The following is a 24,459-nucleotide window of genomic DNA, read 5'->3' on the forward strand; positions in this document are numbered from 1 at the left end:
ACAGACTCTTCCGTGAAGGAGCTTATATTCTACTAGCGAAGTCTATAAGGCCTTGAACTCCTAGAAAACACAGGCTGTTTCTCATTTACCCTTCCGATCACTGTAGTAAAATACAATACATATAGGAAAGCCTCAGAGAATTCCCTGGTTATGCAACTAAAGCTTAGTGATCAATAAATAGCCACATCATTAGTGATTCACAGCAGCAACAGGCCTGACAGTGCTGGAATCACCTCAGTCTCCGCAAAAGGAATATAATGAAGCCTCATGTAAAAAATTCACAGGCATATTACCTTCCTCATATAGATACGCAGAATCTCTTCTCAAGGCTTCAAGTAAGCCAAATTAAGCCAAGTAGTTTTTAAAAACACAGACTACCATGGTGAATTCAGTATGTATGCAGCGTTAGTGGTTTTAAGGAAAAGAACTGTGAATGAATAAAGTTTATTTTTTACTTTTAAAAACAACAGAAACTAAAGACTACATTTTTGGATGGACCTGGACTTACCAACTGAAGTAAATCACACAGAGAAAGAAAAATATCCTATGATGTCACTTATATAGGGAATCTTAAAAAAGATTAACTTAAGTTAATTAAGTTTAATTAAATCTGTGAAATGGACTCACAGACTTAGAAAATGAACTTATGGAGGAGAAGGGTGAGGGGTTGGGATAGACTGGGAGTTTGGGATTGACAAGTATACACTGCTATATTTAAAACAGACAATCAACAAGGACCTACTGCAAAAAATAAATTAAATAAAAAGACTATACTTCTGCACAGTTGCGTCTGGAAAACTTAAGGTGGAGCCTTATAGTATCAATTTTAGGAGCTTTATTTGGTGCATTTAACATAAGTGACAATTGCAAAATCCACTTCACCTGTGTAAGTGAAAAATATAGACTGTTAACCTGTTGGCCCTATGAAATTCTGCACTTGATATTTAGGATAGACTCTACCTTCATTACTTCTGTCAGGATGTTCTGCCTTGGCACTCAGTGGCATTCTTTTTCCTCTTCTGCTCATTGTGGTTTAATTCTGAGGACCATACGAGGATAGAACATATTAAAAATTACAAAAATTTGTATAGGCAAACCATTTCTTTAAGTTGACGCCCAAATATTAAAATGTTATTTTTTGTATCATTTATAATCTTGTCACTGTCCACTTAACCAAGGTTGGTTAGATTTCAGTGAAAATTATCTTCCAGAGTAGTTTTTTAACTGGCATGGGAGGCTAACTTTACTACAATTAGTAGGTATGGTGCAGAGTTTCATACAAATGAGGTGTGCCAACAGTGTGATAATTTAGATGTATTTAAACATAAACAAAAAAGACAAATGCACAAACTTGCTGCATTAGATTACTGCTGCTTCTAGAACCCAGTTTCCTTTACTGATTTCAAAACAAAAGAAAAAATAACAATAAAGCTGTGCCTGAAAAAAAAAAGACTACACTTTCAATAAAATATTGCAGCTAAATGACACCATTTCTAAGTCAACTTGTGTAATGAATATTGCCTTTTTTCCTTAAAAAACAAGCAAACCTTAAAACTATAAAATAGTCATAAATCACAGATTGTGCGGAGAGAAGACCAATATGAACTTGTAACCAACATTAAATTTTGAGAATTACTAACATTCAACCAGCCTAAACTGTTCACAAATGGACAGTAAAAACACATGGTAAGGAGAGTTTGTATATAAGGAAGCCAGTCCACATTTTCAGCAGGCAACTATTCATATTATTTACCCTATGTTTGGAAGAAGATATTCCCAAATCCCTACTGAAGCTTTCTGAAGCACCGTGGATGATTTTAAGACAACTTAGAGCAGAAATGAAGGATCTATACTCTGATTTGTATGTCCTCCATGGCACATCAACCTCCTCACTCTGACATGCCTTCTCAGACACACAGGTAACACCAGTACTCTCTTGCCCTTAGTTGAAGCTTAACACCAGAGACAATTTCTTCACCCAACCAAAAACACTTACTGCACAGTAGATGGTTCAAATGCAGTGGGATTAACAAAACATACTGCTCCTGACTATAGGAAATCATTCAGATTGAGGAGAAGGAGATCAGAAACACAAAAATAAATGTATAATCACACATCATGAGTGCTAAGGGGGATGGGGTGGCGTGGGCACTACTATGGGTGATCAAGGGTCCTAAATAAGATGTGTCAGGGATTTGAAGAAGGAATAAGGAAACGACATGTTTTAGTACCAAGTCAGGCCACAACTATGTGGAAACCAATGTCTCCAGAAATAATGTTAAGTGACAAACTGCATAACGAATGTGCCAACTTAATCTAAAAATGATTTAGGAGAGCTACAAAACAGGATCTCTGAGGAAGTCAGTCGGTACAGGCAGCATGATACATCAAAGCAATGTTCCTTCTTTCACCATTTACTAGTCCTTGGAGTACATGTGTGCTCAGAGTTCTGGGGAAATTTTAGAAGATAATGTAGTTCAAAGCAGTAATTCCTCTTTCACAGTAAATCAGTAATTCAGAGTAAAGTGAAGAGAAGGATCACTTCTTGCAGTTATAGCTTTGGAGTTTTGGACAAATGGTATGTGCCCCATGTGAGCCAACTTCAGCTTCAATGTGCAGAAAAAATCACTAAGTGAACTTGTTAAATACTTAAGAGTCCAGGTCCTACTCCCAAGGATTCCAACTCAAGATTCAGAGTCCAGCCTAGGAACATTCTGATGCAGGGGGTACAGGTCACGCTCTGAAAACCCACATTAGACTAAAATCTCCCCAGAGGAGGAAGTTTTGCACTGACAAGGAAGCTGTAAGTTTAAAAAAAATAAATAAACAAAGTGAGCAAGTATTACACAAGGGCCTCCTGGAACTGTTTACTTATAAGCTGACTCCATACCTGACCCCTGTTATCCTCTGAACTTGGAAGTAAAATCCAGAATAAACCACACAGCCTGCTGCTACAGTTACTGCCCCAGACAACTGACCAAAGGTAACCGATAAAAAACAAGGGGAGAAAGAAGCAGTGCTGACCACTGTCTTTGCAAGTCCACCACAAGTAAGGCAGTTAAGACCACTCAGGGGCCAGCATGTAAGCACAGATGGTAATACACACAAGAAGAGGATGATTGAACAAAAAAAGGACTGGCAAAAACAGAATTCGTACTTCAGAACAATCCTCTCTCTAGGTATCAGGTAACATGCCCTGATACACAGAAGCATATTTATCTCATTTTATTCCTCATAAAATCGTAGGTGATAGATACCATTACATATTTTATTATACAGACAGATGATATTATAGGAGAGATGAAGACACTCAAGCCTAGAACAAAGGGATTTGTCCAAGGATACAGAAATGGAGAGCAACAGGGCCAGGTTTTGACCCAAGTTTTGCAGATGCTGAAGTCCATACTCCCCCGGGACTCATGGGCAGGAACATGTTAGCTGTGAAGAAAGGGAAAGAGTCCCAGGCCACAGAGACTGCCAAGCACAATAGAAGGGAGCAATGAATAATGCATTAGCGACATCAGACCTTTAAACAGTGGCTTTTTTGTTAAAACAACGAACACTGCACATGCTCTGAATAAGGAAAGAGCTTTATCTTTACCTTAAGAGGTTAAAAAAAGGTAAAAAGTTAAGATACAAGTTGGTTGGTCATAAATGATTCAGAATTGCAGGAACTTAAAAGCTTACTGCAGCAAAAGGTGGGTGGTGGGATTCCAGGTGACTTTCCACACCATGACCCCCAAAATACTTATAACTCCTATAATGAACAAAAACGTCTTTTGTAAAGAGAGAGAAAAGGTGTGGTGTGTTTTGTTTCTGTTGATGTTTTCTTTTACTTCAGGACTATTAAGAAGTGGCTGGCAGGGCAGAGATTCTCTAAGAATGAAGATGAAGGAAACAAGTGAAGATGTGAAGTGACAGAGGAGAGAGAAGCCACATACACAGACTAAGCAAAACATACCCTTAGACTGTGAAGGGCAGCTCTCTCCTTCCATCTTCCTGAACACATCAGTACACAGCCATTAGATAGTGCCAAGCAACAAAGGATGTCTAAGAACAAGCTAGGTAATAAGGAAAGGGCAGACATGTCCAAAATGGCAGTGATAATGACTGGTGACTCTTACATACAAGGAAGTTGAATAAGTAAATATAATGAGGACAATGACAGCCAAATCTCTTACTGCCAAAGAAAGAAACTACAGATAGGCTAAGGAGAAAAATGAGCTGAATCTTCTGGTATTAAGAGTGGAAATGAGATATAATAAACTCATGGATTTTAATATATCTGTAAATAAAAACAGAAATACAAATCTAAAGGAAGTGTGTGTCTTTAGCTCTGTGCTAAGAGACTGAGAAGCAGGGACACCCAAAAAGTAATAGTCTCATTCTAATGCTCAGATCTTCTTTTCTAAATACTGTTATCTCCAGGGTGCCTTGTGGAGAAAGCTGATTCCAGGCCTGGAGTAGGAAAATTACAAGATGAATACATCTTATTTGAAAATAAGAAAGGATTTAAGAATGAAAGGGACTTTTTCCATCAAGAGAAGGATAAAGAACACATGGCGTCTTATATATATATACACACACACATACACACACAATGGAATACTATACAACCACTAAAATGAATGGAACTTTGCCATTTGTAGAAACATGGACAGACATGGAGGGCATCATGCTAACTGAAATAAGAGAGAGAAAGATAAATACTGTAATGATATCACTTATATGAGAAACTTAAAAAATAAACCAGCAAATTAAAAAAACAAAAGGAAGCTGGCTCATAGATACAGAGAACAAAGTAATGGTTACAGGCTTGGGGTGGAGGAAGATACACAGCTGTAGGACTAGGAGGTACAAATTACCGGATATAAGACAGGTTCAAGGATGTACTGTACAACACAAGGAATATAGCCAAAATTTTGAAATAACTGTAGATAAAGTATAACCTTTAAAACTGTATAAAATTTTTTAGTTAAAAGGGTTTACACGAAACTTAAAAAACATTAAATGAAACAAATGACACAGCTTCATAGGTAGTTTACAGAGTGACTTCTAATACACACTGAGTGAAAAAATAATGTATAGAACAAAAAAAGAATGATAGGTACTTTTCAAAAGGACACATAATCAACCTGAAGGGACTTCTAATGGCCAATTTGAGAAAATCAAAGCATCAAGACAAATAAGGAAAGTAACTGACTATAACCCACTGAATAAACAGAAAACCCATGAGTGAGTAAATTTAAGATACACAAACTGACAGATAAATGGATGGATGGATGGGAGGGAAGGAGAGATAGGATAGAGGGAAAGGAAGAAGCAAATAAATTTTCTGACAAAAGAATATTACACAGCTTCAAAGTTACTCTCAACAGACTGCTTATTAACTATGAGGGGGTAAAGAGCAATTTTACAATAGAGCGATCTGGCAAACACCATCCTGAACAAGTGGTTGACATCAATAGTACTGGTATAAATCAAAATCATGTACTATCTGATATGATGCAATGAGAAGAACACTTCTCACAGAACAACACTATTTTGTTATTCCAAATTGAGAAAGAGTATACAAAATAATTGGCCCACATCTTCAAAAATGTCAAAGTCATAAAAGTCAAGAAAAAAACTAAAGAACTGTTCCAGATCAAAGGAAGAAGAAAACAAAATAAATATAATGTGATTCTGCAATGGATTGGTTTCACATAAACAACACTATTGGGCAACTGGCAAAACCTGAGTGGGGTCCGAGGACTGAATGGTAGAAGTACATCAACATTAACTTCTTGACAGGTGTGTAGTGGTTAACACAGGAGAACGTACTTGACTGCCGGCAAAATATACTAAAGTACTCATGGGTGATAAAGCACCATGTTGGTAACTGAAACTCATCCACCTCCAGGGAGAAAGTTATCTATTCTAATGGATGGGGCGGGGCGGGGCGAGCCACAGTTCTTTTCCCAGACATTGCCAATCAACTCCATCAGCTCCTTGAAAGTGTTTATCAGTTATCTTAAACAACATGTTATGATCTATACCATAAAAGATCCAGGTGTGAGGCAAACAGATCTCATTCCAGTAGGGTGGAGCCTAACATTCTGCAGAGAACAGTTCTTTCACACCAGCCTGATACTTTGGCCTAAGAAGCACAATCTAAAGACAGCTGTCCACATCTTCTCTTCATATAATTTCATTTTCAAACCAAGAAATGCAGATTACAAGAGAGAGGAAGGAAAACATCTTTTTTTCCATATTAGAAGGCACAGACCTTTACCTGTGGGGTCATAATCACTAGTTATATAAATGCTACAGATAAATATTTCATTTTCTAAAGAAAACGCTGAAGAAATCACGTTAGACAGGAAGATTCCTTCTTGAAGTTTCATAGCAGAATGATAACTTTCGCTTCCTGGTAATTAAAAAGTACACTATTCTTCAACCAACACACAAATGACCTGAAATCACTAGCTAAATTGATACTAAGATACAAGAGAGACAGAGAGGCATTAACACTTTATGGCCTAAACAGTGTGTATTTCCAGCCATCTATCCTTAAGCCATCTATGGGGTCGCACAGAGTCGGACACGACTGAAGCGACTTAGCAGCATCATTAAGATATAAAATCTGATTAACATTTCCCATAATTTGTAGCAAATAAATGTCTTGTTAACTGTTCAGAAGCTAAGAATTCAAACTGTGATAATTGTCTGTTACAGAGAATTAAAGTCCAAGAGAGAAAGGTAAGTAACAAATGGACTGCCTTTCCTTTCTACTAGATTCTTGGGATCCAGTCTACACAGAGTATGAGGTCTGGATCAAATTATTTTCAATATTCATCATACAATATGCTTGCCTTTTAGCAGTTTAGCTGTATGCTCTTGGTCTTTACAAAACATAAATACAAGAACACTTCACCTGAATAATTTCTATGCATCCTGTGAAATCACAGCTGAAAACATAATCTACTATGTCACACAATGGCAGAACCCACAAAATAGGTTTTTTGTTGAGTACAGTGCCAGGAAAACCCTGTCTCCATAAACAAATGGGCAGATTTTCTTTCCACAGACAAAATACTATGTAACTCAATGCTATACAGAGAAAGGAAGAGCTCCTTGATAGTCTTGGCAGCCAGGAAACTTATATCCAATGTAATGAACAACAGACTGGCTCCCCCAGTAGGAGTCTGGTAGTGGTAGGTGTTCAGTCACTCAGTCAGATCTGACTCCCTGTGATCCCATGGACTGCAGCACACTCATTTCCTTCACTCTCTCTCGGAGTTTGGCAAACTTATGTCCATTGAGTTGGTGATGCTATCGAGCCATCTCATCCTCTGCCATTTCCTTCTCCTTTTACCCTCAATCTTTCCCAGTACTAGGGTCTTTTCAAATGAGCCAGCTCTTCACATCAGGTGGCCAAAGTATTGGAGCTTCAGCATCAGTCCTTCCAGTAAATATTCAGGGTTGATTTCCTTTAGGATTGACTGGTTGGATCTCCTTGCTGTCCAAAGCACTCTCAAGAGTCTTCTCCAGCACCACAATTCAAAAGCATCAGTTCTTCAGTTCTCAACCTATTTTCTATGTTCTTCTCAGATGGCTTATTTTGTTTTTATATTTAAGTATCCTGCTGTATACCATCTTTAATTCTGTCAGCAGATTTAAATCTTGAAATTACTCAGTATATGTATGTGCACCTATGTATTTCACTTTCTCTCTCTTAAGAAAATTTTCCTTCTGATATCTCTCATATTTTCTGGTATCATTTTATACTAAACAATCTAAAAAATTTTTAACAATATTGACATCAAGTAGTCTGCATCATTAACTCCCTTTGTCCTTACCCCCAACAAATCATGGGATGGCCCGGGGGGGAAGGCAAGCACATCACCTTTGCAGTAGTCTGCGGGGTCCTCCTGCTCCTCATCGTCTGAGCCCAGAATCTCCTCCTCTGGCTCTGGTGGGGCAGGGTCCGGCAGAGGCGGTGGTGGTGGCGGAGGCGGCGGTGGAGGCACCAAGGGAGCTTTCTGCTGAGGCTCCGGCCTGAAACAAGAGGAGGGAGAATTCCTATTGACTCAGAAGGAAATCCTGCGTCATGAACACACTTTAGAGTTTCTTAATATGGAAAACAATATAACTTTTCACACACTAAGAGGAGATGCTGATTAATGTTATTTCATTTTAGGTGAATTCAAGTAAAGTTTCAAATCACAAGAGGGCTACCCTTGGCTGTCCTATTAGCCGACGAATATTTTTGCAGGCACATTTTCACTCAGAGTTTCAATACTTCAATTAGATATATACTAATATCATGAATTGTAAGTGAAATAAGACAATCAGCCCCCCATGACATGTAATCTTGTTAGTTAGAACACATTCCCAGAGATTAGAAAAAAGAGGACAATAATCCTGGACATTAAAAAAAAAAAAAAGTTTATTATCCATCATTTTTAAATCAAAATTCATTTACCCATTGAAACCATAGAAATGTGGTTAGGATTCTTGGATAACTCATAAAAGCCAACTAATGTTTACTGTAACTGATACATAGATATTTTCATTAAACAATTCAGTTATCTATCAACCTTACTTATCAAGACAAGAACATTGTTCCAAACTGGAAATTAAACAAAGAAAACATGTGAATGTAGTCTAATACAAATACAATTCATACATCAATGCAAAGTTTCCATGGGTCATTTCTGATTGTCACATAAAGCTAAATATTTAGTATACTCTTTACAAAAGATAGGAAAACCTATAACACTAAAAAGAAGCAAAAAACTTAAGAGGTTACAGATGTAAACCTTTCAAGTATCTAGAATACCTCAAGAATATATTAAATTTGCTCAAAAATAAGGCATTCATAATGCAACTCTATAAAATGAAGTTTCCACTTATAAAATTTAACTGCAATTTCTAGCCATATCCCAATGGGAAATCTTGAACCTCAAGACTCAACTGGATGCAGAATGTCCCTTGAGTTACAAGCTACCCTAACAACAGGACCACCATTGCTCTCCCTGAGCTGGCCATAGCTCTACAGGTATAAAGTGGGGAAGGAACTGATGCCAAGTAACAAGCACAATGGGATTTGGCTGTTAAACTGGTCCCCAGAAACAGGTTCAGTGGGATAGGCAGAGGGCCTCTAGTCTGGGGAGCAAGGAGTACTTCACAGGCACCAACAGGTAACAGCCATTTTTTGGAGGGAGCGGGGCTGCCTAGTACTGATGCCCCCTTTCTAAAAGCACCTTTTGGAACATGGTTACTCCTTGCAGAATGAAAGGCTGGCTCTAAATCCTCTCTCTTCACCGTGGTTCAGCCTAGGGTGTAGAGCCCTGAAAACCTGCTTGAGAAGGTCAGCCATCACAGGGTGCAAGCTCATTCCAGCTGCTAGCAAGAGGCAGAGACAGAGAAGCTGCCCTCTTTTAAGCTGAAACCCTAAATTCTTGCCAAATCTAAGATAGGCCCCAAATAGCCTTTATTACGTTGCCTTCAACCTAAGGTTGTTATAGCTCATCTGTGGTTTGTCATCAAAAACTCAAAAGTGCCACAGCAGATGAAGGAAGGCAACAGAAACACCAGCAGTCATAAGGATGGGGTGGGGATCACACCCCACAGTAACCTTAAAGGCCAACAATGGCAAGTATGATTACCTTTGACAGAACAACTAAGGAACATTTATAATCTGACAATGACTAGCACTGATTTTTACTTGCTAGAATTTAAGAAGACTCAAAGTTACAGCTCCCTGGGTAACAGACATTAGGACAATGGTGGTGATAGCATTCTGAGTTAACTGTGCCTCATGACGGAGCACTGAAAGGAAGTCCTCACAACCAAACACCCACATCTCTGACAGAACATCCAAAAAAACCCCCAGGAGACCTTATGGAAGTGCAATCATCCTTCTGGCAGCTTTGCAACTGCTTATTTTCTTTTCTAACAGACATGACTTTCTTTAGTGAAAGTAAAATGGTTCCAGGGAAGAGAGGTCTGAGGAAGGGGATGTAGGAGAGGAACTTCACCAGTTTCACCACTTCCCAAAGTGAAGAGGTTAGAGAAAAGGAGGCATGGGTGGAATCTATCTGACAAATTGGCTCAATCAGAAATACTTTACAAGTTGACTGCTTCTTCCTTAGAAATTTTACATGAAAGAAGAAAGAGATTCTCTAAATTTAAAAAACAGAACAAAGAAAAAACAACACTGCATGTTACCTGTGGAGACTATGTAACAATTAGTAAAACTGAAGGATCTTGTTTCACTGATGCAGGGTACTGCTATGCTCAACACCACTGAAACTTGGGCCAGATAGCTCACTGTTGTGGGTGCTGCTTCCTACTTTGTGGAATGCTATCAGCCTGGTCTCAAGCCACTGCATGCCAGTTGTGATCGTCAAAACACATCAAGAAAAAGCTATCCTAAATGTCCATCAACAGAGGAATGGATAAAGAAGATGTGGTACATATATATAGTGGAATATTACTCAGCCAAAAAAAGGGAATGAAATAATGCCATTTGCAGCAACGTGGATAGACCTAGAGATTTTCATACTGAGTGAAGTCAGTCAGACAGAGAAAGACAAATATCATATGATACCACTTATACGTGAAATCTAAAAAAAAAGGGTACAAATCAAACAATTTACAAAACAGAAGTAGAGTCATGAATATAGAAAACAAACTTACAGTTACCAGGGGATGTGGGGAGGGTGGAGATACACTGGGAGATTGGGACTGACATACACACGCTGCTGCTGCTGCTAAGTCGCTTCAGTCGTGTCCGACTCAGCAACCCCATGGACTGCAGCCCACCAGGCTCCTCCGTCCATGGGGTTTCCAGGCAAAAGTACTGGAGTGGGGTGCCACTGCCTTCTCCGACATACACACACTACTACATATAAAATAAGTAACTAACAAGAACTTGCTCTATAGTACAGGAAACTCTACTCAATATTCTGCAATGTCCTACAAAGGAAAAGAAACTAAAAAAAGAAAAGGGTGAATTTATGTATAACTGGTTCACTTTGCTGTAAACCTAAAGCTAACACAACATTGTAAATCAACTGTATTCCAATAAAACATTTTTTCAAATCATCAAAAAAAACATGTCCAGACACTGACAAATCCAAGGATGCAGGGGCAAAATGATGCCCATGTGAGCACCTCTCATCAGTAGTATTTGTTATACACAGCTGCACTGCAATGGAGTACATTGTATCTGTGATACAGGAGGCAAGATTCTAGTTTTTCACAGGCCCATTTTGTCTAGTTTGAGAGGCTTAGGTATCTTTATCATAATATATGTCTCTCAATTATTCATGACCCATTTGGTGAGCTGCCATATCACTTAACAAAATTCTCAGACCCTCTGGTCTCAGGGAGGGTCACATTGAACAGCAGGCAGATAGTTACCCGAAAGCCAGTCCTATCAAGTTAAAGGGATGAGTCAGGGTACCCTGAAACACAGAGGAAGTTGAGTAATGTTCATGTAATATCTTGACCGGCTATCACATCAAAACATCTAGAACTGTGCTGTCTTCTGGCCCCATGTGGGTGCTGAACACTTAAATTGTGCCTTGTCCTAACTGAGATGTGCTCTAAATGTAAAATACATACTGAGTATCCAAGATTTAGTACAAAAAGTGAAATGTTTGAATAATTTTATACTTATTACATGTTAAAATAATGTTTTAAACATAAATTATTAAAATGAAATTCAGCTACTTTTTATTTTTTTAATGTGGCTTCTAGAACTCTTTAAATTACAAATGAGGCCCACATTACATTTCTACTAGATGGTACTAGTCTAGACCCTCAGATTCAACAACAGCAGAGGAGTGGCTTGGCAGTGGTCATGCCAGTGAATAATTTCTTTCTAAGGTGTCTCCCAGTAATCTGCTTCACACCAATAACCACCAATTCTCAAATTACCCAGTTCATCATAGTAAGGTCAATATACTGTAATTGCCAAATGTTACAGCCCAGTCACTGACTCCTTCTCATCCCATCCAGCCTTGTTACTGCCTACCACACAGAAAAGGCATAATCGTTTGTCTTAGGGCAACTGTACAGAAGAGAGAATGATGCCATATTGTCCTTAAGGCCAACTTCTTCAAAGTGGTCTCTGGTGGTTTCTACCACACTTAAAAGCTTGGTTAAAATCTCAACTGTTAAAAAAAAAAAAAAAAAATCAAGAGATTATCTCATCAAGTGCATAATCATGAAATACATCAAGTGACATTAAAAAAAATTTCATTAATCCTACTGATAACCATCAAGACATTATTTCAAAACACAAACTGAAAAAATTATTCAGAATTACTAGGGAGTTCCCTGGCAGCCCAGTGGTTAGGACTAAGTGTTTTCAGTGCTATGCCCTGGGTTCAGTTCCTGGTTGGGGAACTAAGATTCTGCAATCCATGCAGTGGCCAAAAATTATTAGAATCATGTCAGATGCAGTGGGGGAGAGATAGGACAGGACATTAATATTTTCAACATCAGTGCCAACAAAACTAAATGGTGAAAAAATACTCTTTTCAACAAATGATCCTGACACAAATGATTATCTGTATATAAAAACAAAACAAAACAAAAAAACAACAGAAAAATACCTGTGTGAGGCCTACCACACATAAACACATAATATTAACTCAAAATGAATAACTTGTGGGAAAAAATGAGTAAATCTCAATCACCTAAGGCTAGGCAATGCTTCTTAGACATGATACTAAAAGCATAAGCAATCTTAAAAAGATAAATTTAAAAATTAAGGAAAAGAAATAGAACAGATAATTCTCCAAAGAAGATATACAAATGACCAATAAGCACATGAAAATGTGTTCAACATCATTAATCATTTGAGCAAGGGAATTCAAAACTCCAATGAGATAATACTTCACATCCTACTTGAAGGTTATAATAATAATAATAAACACAGTAACAAGTACTGTCAAGAATGAAGAAACTGAAGCCCTCGTACGCTGTAGCAGGAGTGTAACACAGCACCAGTTGTTTTGGAATATCTGATAGTTCTGAAGAAGGCTGAATTTAGAGTTTCCATGACAGAAGTGAAAGTTGCTCAGCCATATCTGACTCTCTGCAATGCCATTGACTATATAGCTCACCAGGCTCCTCTGACCATGGGATTTCCCAAGCAAGAATACTGGAATGGGTAGACATTCCCTTTTCCAGAGATCTTCCCAACCCAGGGATAGAACTCAGGTCTTCTGCATTGCAGGCAGATTCTTTACCTTTTGAGCCACAAGGGAAGCCCATTAAAACCCAACAATCCCACTCACAGGTATATACTCAAGAGGAATGAAAACATTTGACCCACAAAATCTTGTGTAAAAATGTTCACAGAAGTGTTATTCATAATAGACAAAAAGTGGCAACAACCCAAATGTGCATCAACTGATAGATGGATAAATAAAACTGTATATCCTTAAAATATAATATTATTCAGCAAGAGAAAGAAATGAAGTGCTGATAATACACACTACAACATGGATGCCCCTTGAAAACATTATACTAAATGAAAAACTGACAAATTTATAGAGACTGAGTGAATTAATGGTTGCTTAGGGTTGGGAGCAAGGGAAAGAGAGAAGAGAAATGGAGACTGTTAACAGGTACAAGGGCTTCTTTAGGAGACAGGAAAATGTTCTAATGTGGTGATGGTTACACAACCATGTGAATATACTAACAAATACTCAACTGCATACTTCAAGATATATGGTATGTGAATTATACCTCAAAAAGCTGGTTTTTAAAAAGCAGAAGCCTACAGAACTATATAATGCCTTTTAATATCCACTTTATACTTTAATAAAGTATACACTTCCAAGAAAAATCAGAAATATCGACATTTAAATTTAAGCAATCTATATGCAAGGTCTCTTTTACAACTGCCCAGTACATTTACAGTGAAAAGTAACATGCAGTTCTATAAAAAGTAGTCTGAGAGTCTATCTATTTAATAATAGTCTGAAGTTTACATAAGGCCCAAGTTATTTTTGCTTGCTTAGTTGCTCAGTCATGTCCTACTCTTTGTAACCCTTTGGACTGTAGCCTGCCAGGCTCCTCTGTCCATAGGATTTTTCAGGTAAGAATACTGGACTGGGTTGCCACTTTCTCCTCCAGGGGGTCTTTCCAACCCAGGGATCAAACCCACATCTCCTGTGTCTCCTGCACTGCAGGCGGATTCTTTACCCACTGAGCATTTGGGGAAGCCCCAGTAATTTAAGAATGTACCAATTCAGAGACTTCAGAATAAAAAATTTAGAAAGCACAGTCCCAATTTGTCATTCATACTTTTCACAAAGAACTATATTTACTTTGCCCTACATACAATATAACTAAATATCCTAATCATTGCTCCAAATAGGGCTATCGTAAAAATAGCTAAAAAAAAAAAACACAAAATATTTTTCTTTTAATATTACATTAGAAACAAAGATACATACATAAATACATAGAATTCTAAGATTATCATCTACACCATATTATATTTTTCATGTACATTTGCTCTACCAGAAAAAGGAGGAAAACACTGAACCACCCTAGCAAAACGCATGCATCATCTGCTCTATTTTGCCAAGGAAACCAGATAGGAGTTCCGATTTCCTTCCAGCTGCTATTTCTTTTCTATTCCAGCAGAGAAAAAGACTAGTAAACTTCACATTTGGCAGAAAAAGAAGTACGTTCCTTTGTTATCAGCTTAAATGGTAACTGACACAGTTTTAGAAATTAATTCATTTAATCATTAACCAAAACATAAAAAAGAAATTCCAAACCAATTTCTTCAGGTATTATTCTAGGGACATTCACATAAAGTCAAATTTCTTTTTCTTTCTTATGTTGACCACCCGGATTTAAAATTCACTCTCTTCTTCCCACCCTCCTTCTTACTCTCCCTCTCTTGGTGGCTACTGTCAGCCTGAGAAACATGCAATCTGGCATTTCTACTTAAGGATAGAATCAATCAATATACACTTTCTCTCAAAATAGCTTATCTTAAAAGGCTAGCTGCTATAGCACTGGGTAAAGTCACACAGCTAGGGGGTAAAAAGCCACAATGATTTCATGTATTCCTCTCCAATGAAAAGAGAATTTCTAATCTTTCTGTAAATAAAACCTAAATGTGAAGTGTCTGTGGTGGTAGGTAGAATTCTAAAATGAGCTCCAAAGCCCCTTACCCTGTGTAATTCCCTGTTCCTCTGGGTGTAGGCAGCCCTTGAATATGATATCACTCTTTCAATTATGTTATATGGCAAAAGGACAGCTACACTGGGTGGACCTGATCTAATCAAATGAACCTTTTTAAAGGAGAGTGAGTTCTCTGGTCACAGAAGCTGTCAGGGATGTGCCTGAGCTAGCCTGGAAAAGAGCAAATGTGTCATGAACTGCCTATTAGGGCCACACTGGAAGAAACTGCCAGTGGCCTCTAGGAGAGAGCATGGTCCCCAGCCAACAGCCAGAAGGCTAACAAGGACTTCAGTGCAAAGAAATGAGATCTGTCAATACCAGACATCTTACAAGAGGGCTTGAATCCCCAAATGAGAACAGCAGCCTTGGCCAACAGCATGGTTTCAGTCCAGTGTGCAGCCCTAACTTCTGACTTACAGAACTGTGAGCTGATAAACAGGTATTGTTTCAAGCTGCTAAGAATGTGGTAATTTGTTATGCAGCAATAGAAAATGAACAGAGCTGCCAAGTAAGAGAGTAGTTGACTTTAAATTATCAGATTTTGGCCTCAACAGTGAGATCTGGGTTGGGTTTGTTTTTTTAAGTAACTGAAATGATCAGAAGAATTAAGAATTGAGAACTAGTTCTCCTTGAGGCACAGGAAGGTTAAAAAAAAACAAAACTTTATGTTCCCAATTCTAACAGAAACAATCAAGTCAGACATTTTAGATGATTTTATATCTAAGGGTACACTGTCTTCTAGAACACAGAACACAGTTAGTGAAGATGTTAATCAAAGTAAACTACACCTTACATAACAAATGAGTTGAACGTTTGACCACCTGACAACATATGTATGGCAGAGCTATATACTTCTTATCCACTTTATTAACACCTTATATATAAGTTGTGGAGCCTGGCAGAACATGTTATTACTACTGAAGTACAGAAAGAGAAAACTTTAAACCAGAGCACAAAAAGCATGTAAAAATGGCATCCACTGATTCCACAAATACTCAGACAAGCATACAGCAAGTACCAGGACATACACCAGAGAGCAAAGGAGCCCAGCATTGAGGGAATGCATGGTCTAACAAGAGGGAGAGAAATTCCTATAAACACGTGGATATGGGAACATAATTAGTTCCTCTCAGTGTTGTCATGGAAGGTGAGGTGGCAGAGGGCTGAGCCACAAACATCTACATGTTGGGGGTGATTTCAGATATAGACCAGAATGAGGCACAGAGGGTGGAAGAGGGTGGCCACAGCCCAGGAAACAGGGTGATCAGAGGCATAAAGGTTCAGCATCAGTCAGCTGACAAGAGAAAAAAATTTACAGTTCTAAGGAATTTGGGCTTTATCCTGAAGGCAAATAGGAGCCACTGAAACACAATTTCAGGACCAGAGAGTTGTTCTCTGCAAAGAATATATGGAATTGGTATACAGAATGGATACAAAGGATAAAAAACAGAAGCAGGAAAACTAGTGAGGTATCCAAGGAGTTGATGATGCTGAAAACCTGAATTCAGAACTTAGTAATTCACTAACCGGAAGTGAGTGTTTGTCTCCTAGGTTGCTCATAGTAAGATATAAGATAGTTCAGTTGCTCAGTCGTGTCCAACTCTTTGTGACCCCATGAACCGCAGCACGCCAGGCCTCCCTGTCCATCACCAACTCTGGGAGTTCACCCAAACCCATATCCATAGAGTTGGTGATGCCATCCAGCCATCTCATCCTCTGTCGTCCCCTTCTCCTCCTGCCCTCAATCCCTCCCAACATCAGGGTCTTTTCAAATGAGTCAGCTTTTCACATCAGGGGGCCAAAGTATTGGAGTTTCAGCTTCAACATCAGTCCTTCCAATGAACACCCAGGACTGATCTCCTTTAGAATGGACTTGTTGGATCTCCCTGCAGTCCCAGGGACTCCCAAGAGTCTTCTCCAACACCACAGTTCAAAAACATCAATTCTTCAGCACTCAGCTTTCTTTCTAGTCCAACTCTCACATCCATACATAACTACTGGAAAAACCATAGCCTTGACTAGACAGACCTTTGTTGGCAAAGTAATGTCTCTGCTTTTTAATATGCTGTCTAGGTTGGTCATAAATTTCCTTCCAAGGAGTAAGTGTCTTTTAATTTCATGGCTGCAGACACCATCCGCAGTGATTTTGGAGCCCAGAAAAATAAAGTCAGCCACTGTTTCCCCATCTATTTGCCATGAAGTGATGGGACCGGATGCCATGATCTTAGTTTTCTGAATGCTGAGCTTTAAACCAACTTTTTCACTCTGCTCTTTCACTTTCATCAAGAGGGTCTTTAGTTCCTCTTCACTTTCTGCCATAAGGGTAGTGTCATCTGTATATCTGAGGTTATTGAGATTTCTCCCAGCAATCTTGATTCCAGCTTGTGCTTCTTCCAGCCCAGCGTTTCTCATGATGTACTCTGCATATAAGTTAAATAAGCAAGGTGACAATATACAACCTTGACGTACTCCTTTTCCTGTTTGGAACCAGTCTGTTGTTTCATGTCCAGTTCTAACTGTTGCTTCCTGTCCTGCATACAGGTTTCTCAAGAGGCAGGTCAGGTGGTCTGGTATTCCCATCTCTTTCAGAATTTTCCACAGTTTATTATGATTCACATAGTCAAAGGCTTTGGCCTGGTCAATAAAGCAGAAATAGATGTTTTTCTGGAACTCTCTTACTTTTTCGATGATCCAGCGGATGTTGGCAATTTGATCTCTGGTTTCTCTGACTTTTCTAAAACCAGCTTGAACATCTGGAATTTCATGGTTCATGTATTGCTGAAGCCTGGCTTGGAGAATTTTAAGCATTACTTTACTAGCATGTAAGATGAGTGCAATTGTACGGTAGTTTGAGCATTCTTTGACATTGCCTTTTTTGGGGATTGGAATGAAAACGGACCTTTTCCAGTCCTGTGGCCACTGCTGAGTTTTCCAAATTTGCTGGCATATTGAGTGCCATTAATTTGGATGGAGAACAGAGCAGGAGGAGGAGGAGGAATGGTTTTCAGTGAAAGTGTACTTCTGTTTCATCTCATCAGGGTTTGAGGAGCATGTGAGATGTCTAGCATTGTAGAAATACAGTGGACTATTTGATATGCATAGCTAAAAAACAAAGGTTTGGGCTGTAAATAGAATCAGAGGTCATGATTAAGTAGCTGGTGTGTACATGCTCAGTGGCATCCGACTTTTTGCAACCCCATGGGCTATAGCCCACCAAGCTCTTCTGTCCATGGGATTTCCTAGGCAAGAATACTGGAGTAGGTTGCCACTTCCTTCTCCAGGGGATCTTCCCGACCCAGGGATTGAACCTGCATCTCCTGCATAGGCAGGTAGATTCTTTACCACTGAGCCACCTCAGAAGCCCAAGCAGTTGGTAGCTAAAGCCTTTCTAAGCATGTGTGAGTGCCAGGAAGAACTGAGGAATTAAAGAGCCAAGAGCAGAGCTTTAGTTGAGAGCTAACATACAAGGTTAGTCAAACCACCAACAGATTCTAGCCTTCTCTGGTTCCTGATCTTCAGTCAGTGACCCAAGGCATAATCACTGAGATAAATTCATAAATGTAAAAACAGATTTTAGAGAATACACAAGTTTTACCTTGTATAAGTATACCTTTTACATCAAGATGAGATACACATATAAAAACTAGCGAACTAAGGACCCACATGTTTCTATCTAAATCTGTTTGTAGGCAATATGAAGCCAGCTGGGTATAAGGTAAACTGCAAACACCATTCCCCCTCCCCCTCCAAAAAAAAACTTGTTTACTGAGATCCATATTGATGAAACGTAACTAGAACCACTAATGATTGCCTCATGCTACTCAGGAAATAATGCAAGATGTCCCACTTTGTACATGGCTCTTGCACACCTCCGCAAGGTTGCTTTTTTTCTTTTTGGTAAGGGGTTTTTGGTAATTTATTTTATGTATTTATTAATTTTGGCTGCACTGGATCTTCACTGCTGCACCTGGGTTTTCTCTAGTTGCTGAATTGGGCTTCTCATTTTCGTAGCTTCTCTTGTCGTGAAGCACAGGCTCTAGGTGCTCGCGGCTCAGCAGTAGTGGCCAATGCATAGGCTTAGATGCTTCATGACATGTGGGATCTTCCCAGACCAGGGATCAAACCCACATCCCCTGTACTGGCAGGTGGATTCCTAACCACTGGATCACCAGGGAGTCCCTTCTGCAAGCTTAAATCTAAAAGCAACTACAATTATATGACACAATAGCCACTAGCCAAATTAAGCAGAATTAAAATTTAAGACTCAGTTCTTCAGTCACTCTTCCCTCAGTTTAAGTGTTCAACAGTTACACACAACAGTTAGTGGCTACATTACTGAACAGTGCAGATGATAGAACATTTCCATCATCCCAGAAAGTTCTACTGGACAGGCTGCTCTAGCCAATACTTTAGCAGCATGAACTTCCTCTAGCATATCATTACTTTTAATAAGTTAAAAAGAAAAAAAAAAAAAACTGAAAAGGCATTTGGAACCATTTTTTTATATAGTCCACTTCTGAAAGTTTTACCATAAAATTATAAACAAGGACAGCATATTCATTTTTGATGATTTCAATATTTTGGAGCATCCTTTAGCTCAGCACACCTCCTTATTGGAATTTACCAAATACAGTGACAATGTCTACAAATAGCAATGTTTGGGGACTTAAATATCCATCAAGGGGAGATTTGTTAATAACCTAATGATAGATTATGGCACATGCAGACAATATAAAGAATGAGGCAAATAAAGAAAATTTCATTCACAATAGTGTCAAAAAAAAAAAAAAAATATACAAAGCTCTGGCAGCAATCATGGCAGATACCAGCCTCACGGTGCCTCTCAATGTGATCAATGAATTCTGTGGCTTCATCAGCTTCCTGGTGTCCTGGTTCCACCTGAGCATTCCCAGCTGGGGAGTTATCACCACCATTTTGGTGACCTGTTTGGTTTGCTGCTATCTCTTTTGGCTGGTTACAATTCTGGCCCAACTCAACCCTCTCTTTGGACCACAACTGAAAAATGGAACCATATGGTACCTCAAGCATCATTGCCCTTGAGAAAGAAGACCTGCACACCAGTCACTGAGATCACAAACAGAACTCTTCTACATTCAAAATCACCTCATACTCAGACCACTTTCCTTGACTTGACCGTTTTAGCCATCAGCAGCCTTGAAAAGGTTCCCACCACATTTGAAAGCCTTATTCTACATTGCAGCATTTTTTCCTGTCACCTTTCTTACACTTTGATAAAAGATGTGCCTACTTACCCTAAACTGTGCTGCCTCCATAAAATGTTTTTATAGTCTTTTGAAATACAAAGTGCTATTCTTCTGAAAAATAGCCAACAATACTCTCTCCTTGGAACCTGTGGATTTGAAGATGGCTACTGCCAGCTCATTACATGGGAATCAGAGAAATGTTTAAAAAGTACAAGACAATAAAACTTCAGTGGGACAGCCAGTAGGGGAACATGTTCAGAGGGAAAAATCTGTTTCACCAGAATTATACCAAAGTATATTTTCAAAATGAATTTATTTCTGCCATTTTTTGGAGTAAATTATTTTTTCTGCTTTCTATGGGGAAAAAAAATACAGTTGACCCTTGAACAATTAGAGAGGGCTGGGGCAAGATTGAAAATCCAAATATTACTTATGGCTGGCCCTCCGTATACGTGGGTACTACTGTAAAAAAGAAATCCACATGTAAGTGGACCCAAGTAGTTCAAACCTGTGTTAAGGGTAAACTGTACATAGAAATAAATTTAACAAAAGAAGTTCAAAACATATACTATGAAAACTAAAAAATACCACTGAAAGAAATTAAAGATCTAAATAAACAGATCTTGGGCTTCCCTAGTGGCTGAGTCAGTAAAGAATATGCCTACAATGCAGGAGACCTGGGTATGATCCCTGGGTCAGAAAAATCCCCTGGAGAAGGAAATGGCAACCCCCTCCAGTATTCTTGCCTGGAAAATCCCATGGATAGAGGAGCCTGACGGGCTACAGTCCATGGGGTCCGAAGAGTCAGACATGACTTCGCAACTAAACCACTACCATCAAATAAATAGAACAAAATCCCTTGTTAATGGATTGAAGATTTAATACTGTTAAGATGACAATATGCCCCAAACTGACTTACAAATTCAACCCAATGCCTATCAAAATACCAGCTGGCTTCTTTTCAGAAATTGACAAGCCATTCCTAAAATTAATATGGAAATGCAACAACCTAGAAGAGCCAAAACAATATAGAAAAGGAATAATACTGGAAAACCCATGCTTCCTGATTTCAAAACTTACAAAAAAGGTACAGGAATCAACTCTGTGGAATAGACAGTTCAGAAATAAACCCTCAGATTACAGTCAAATGATTTTTCAACAAAGGTGCCAAGACCATTCAATAAGGAAAGAAGTGTTTTTTTAAACAAATGGTCATGAGAAAATGAATATCCACATGCGAAAGAATAAACTTGGACTCCTAACACACACCATTAAAAAAAAAAAATTAACTCATAGTTGATCACAGAACCAGATATTAAGAGCTAAAACTATTTAAAACTCATAGAAAAGATGTTCATCATTAGCCATCAGAAAAACAAAAATCAAAAGCACAATGATGCCACAACTACGAGTTCACATGCTGTAAATAAACACCCCTCACACCACAACAAAGAGCAAAGGTCCAGAGTGTCACAACTAAGACCTGGCGCAGCCAAATACACAGACCACAGCGAGACATGAGTTCACACCTACTAGGACAGCAAGTCAAAAAGACAGCAACAAGGGATGGCAAGAATGTGCAAAGATTAGAATCCTCACGGACTGTTCATAAGGAAAATGAGACAGCCATTTTGAAAAACTAGACGCAGTTTCTCAAAAGGTTGAACAGAGTTACCATATGACCCAGCAATTCTATTCTTAAATATATGTAAGAGAGGCTAAAATGTACTTCAAAAGAAAAACCTGCAGATAAATGTTGTTAGCCTCATTATTCAAAATAGTCAAAAGCAGAAACAATCTAACATCTATTAACTGATGAATGAATAAATAGAAGAAAATCGTAATATAACAGAATATTACTCAGCAATAAAAAGTAATGGAAGTACTGATAGATGATACAACATGGATGATCCTTGAAAAGATTATGGTAAATGAAAGAAACCAGTCATAAAAGATTATATTGCATGATTCCATTTATATGCAATCCCTAGGAGAGAGAGAAAGTAGGTTAGTAGCTGCTTATGGTTGAGGGGATTTGAAGAAATGGAAGTAACTACTCAAGTATACAGAATTACTCTTAAGGATGATGAAAATGTTCTGGTGATGGTTGCACAATTCTGTATGTAGACTAAAAAAGTTGTTACATGCTAAAAAAGAGGCTGTCCTCTATGTTCGACTATGGAAGATATGCCACTGATGAATACAAAGGCACAGAACATTTGTGTATGGCATGTAACGTTTGTTTTACAGATACAAAGCACGCACCTCCCGTTAACAGACTATTTCTGGTAGGAGCAACAGCAAACTGACAATAATGGCTCTCTCCAGGAAAAGGAACTCAATGACTGATGGTCAGGGAGAAGAATTAACTTTTCAAATATTCCTTAAACTCCTTTGATACCTTTTCAACTGGGTATCACACACATGCGTACCAAAATAAATTATTCATTTATAAAGACAAGAAAGAGAAAAGAGGATGCTGGGAAAGTGGGAAAGTGGTTCCAATCTCTGACCCCAACACCACTCCACCCCTCCCCAATCCTTGCTGCCTCAGGAGAATTTACTAAAGAACAACAAAGTGAACCGTCTAGGACTAGAGAGCTAGGATAAAAGTCCAAGTCCAAACAACACACAGTTTTCTGGTAGAAACACACCAGAAATAACACACAGTTTTCTGATAGAAAGCCTGTGGGTTAGGTGTGAAAACCAGTTTCATCACTTAAAAATCCACAAGAACTCAAGTCAGTGACTACTTCCCTGGGCCTCTAATGAAAGTCAGAGGTTTAAGATAATTAAAAGGGATGATACATAAATTCTTTGGTATGGTAACTGTGCATGTAGTAGGCAGTCAATGAAGGTTAATCCTCACGTCCAGTTCCCATCCTTCTGGTATGTGGATACCATGAACTAGTTTCCTCAGAGCTCCAGTTATGACTAATAAGGAAGTATACCCTGATGGTGATAGCAGCCATGAAATTAAATGACACTTGCTTCTTGGAAGGAAAGTTATGACCAACATAGATAGCACATTCAAAAGCAGAGACATTATTTTGCCAACAAAGGTCCGTCTAGTCAAGGCTATGGTTTTTCCAGTGGTCATGTATGGATGTGAGAGTTGGAGTGTGAAGAAAGCTGAGCGCCAAAGAATTGATGCTTTTGAACTGTGGTGTTGGAGAAGACTCCTGAGCGTCCCTTGGACTGCAAGGAGATCCAACCAGTCCATTCTAAAGGAGATCAGCCCTGGGTGTTCATTGGAAGGAATGATGCTAAAGCTGAAACTCCAGTACTTTGGCCACCTCATGCGAAGAGTTGACTCATTGGAAAAGACTCTGATGCTGGGAGGGATTGGGGGCAGGAGGAGAAGGGGACGACAGAGGATGAGATGGCTGGATGGCATCACCAACTCGATGGACATGAGTTTGGGTAAACTCCGGGAGTTGGTGATGGACAGGGAGGCCTGGCGTGCTGTGATTCATAGGGTCGCAAAGAGTCGGACACGATTGAGCGACTGAACTGAACTGACTGACCCTGATATATCATGCATGATACTGCGACCAGACCTCTCTGGCCCTCTGCTCATCTGTGACTATCCTAATGCAAAGGTCAGCATCAGTCTACCTCTTAACCTCTGTTTCTAAACTCATGTATTTTATAATCATAACTGGTTATGAGATTTAAGGATGTTTCAGAAGGATCCCTCGTTAATTATCATATACTTCTACACAGCAAAATGACAAAAGGTGTTGTACTGCTGCTACAAACACATCTAGATTTTTAAAAAAGAGTCTAACATGGAATTTTTTAACAAGTAAGCAAACTGCATACTAACATTCTCCAGTAACACATGACTTGTTCTACATAGGTTTTTTTTTTGACAAGTACAAACTTAAGCCCAGTGCTCAGGCCGTCTTGTAACCTAGTTTCAGTGGACTACACAACAGAAATGTTCTCATCTTAAAGTTGTTTCCCCTAGAGGGAAAACAATTTACAACGGCTGACTGAGAATTTTGCAATATTCTGCCTCTCT

At 38.8% G+C, this 24,459-nt stretch overlaps 1 protein-coding gene and 1 pseudogene across 16 annotated transcripts in view; one reads left to right on the forward strand and one right to left on the reverse strand.

Moving 5' to 3' along the window:
- Positions 1-24,459, reverse strand: part of SRPK2 (SRSF protein kinase 2) — a 249,317-nt gene that overhangs the window by 70,444 nt on the left and 154,414 nt on the right. For 15 of the 16 annotated variants that reach the window (XM_070787240.1, XM_019958650.2, XM_070787239.1 and 12 more), the window contains one exon: positions 7,889-8,040. In XM_070787240.1, coding sequence (XP_070643341.1) covers positions 7,889-8,040 — 152 coding nt within the window. Of the gene's footprint in view, positions 1-960; positions 1,040-7,888; positions 8,041-24,459 lie in introns of all 16 variants that reach the window. The other variant, XM_070787245.1, reaches the window with a different exon arrangement.
- On the forward strand, positions 20,023-20,268 carry LOC109557372 (V-type proton ATPase subunit e 1 pseudogene; annotated as a pseudogene).

This window comes from Bos indicus, chromosome 4 (assembly GCF_029378745.1).
Source record: "Bos indicus isolate NIAB-ARS_2022 breed Sahiwal x Tharparkar chromosome 4, NIAB-ARS_B.indTharparkar_mat_pri_1.0, whole genome shotgun sequence".
NCBI lineage: Eukaryota > Metazoa > Chordata > Mammalia > Artiodactyla > Bovidae > Bos > Bos indicus.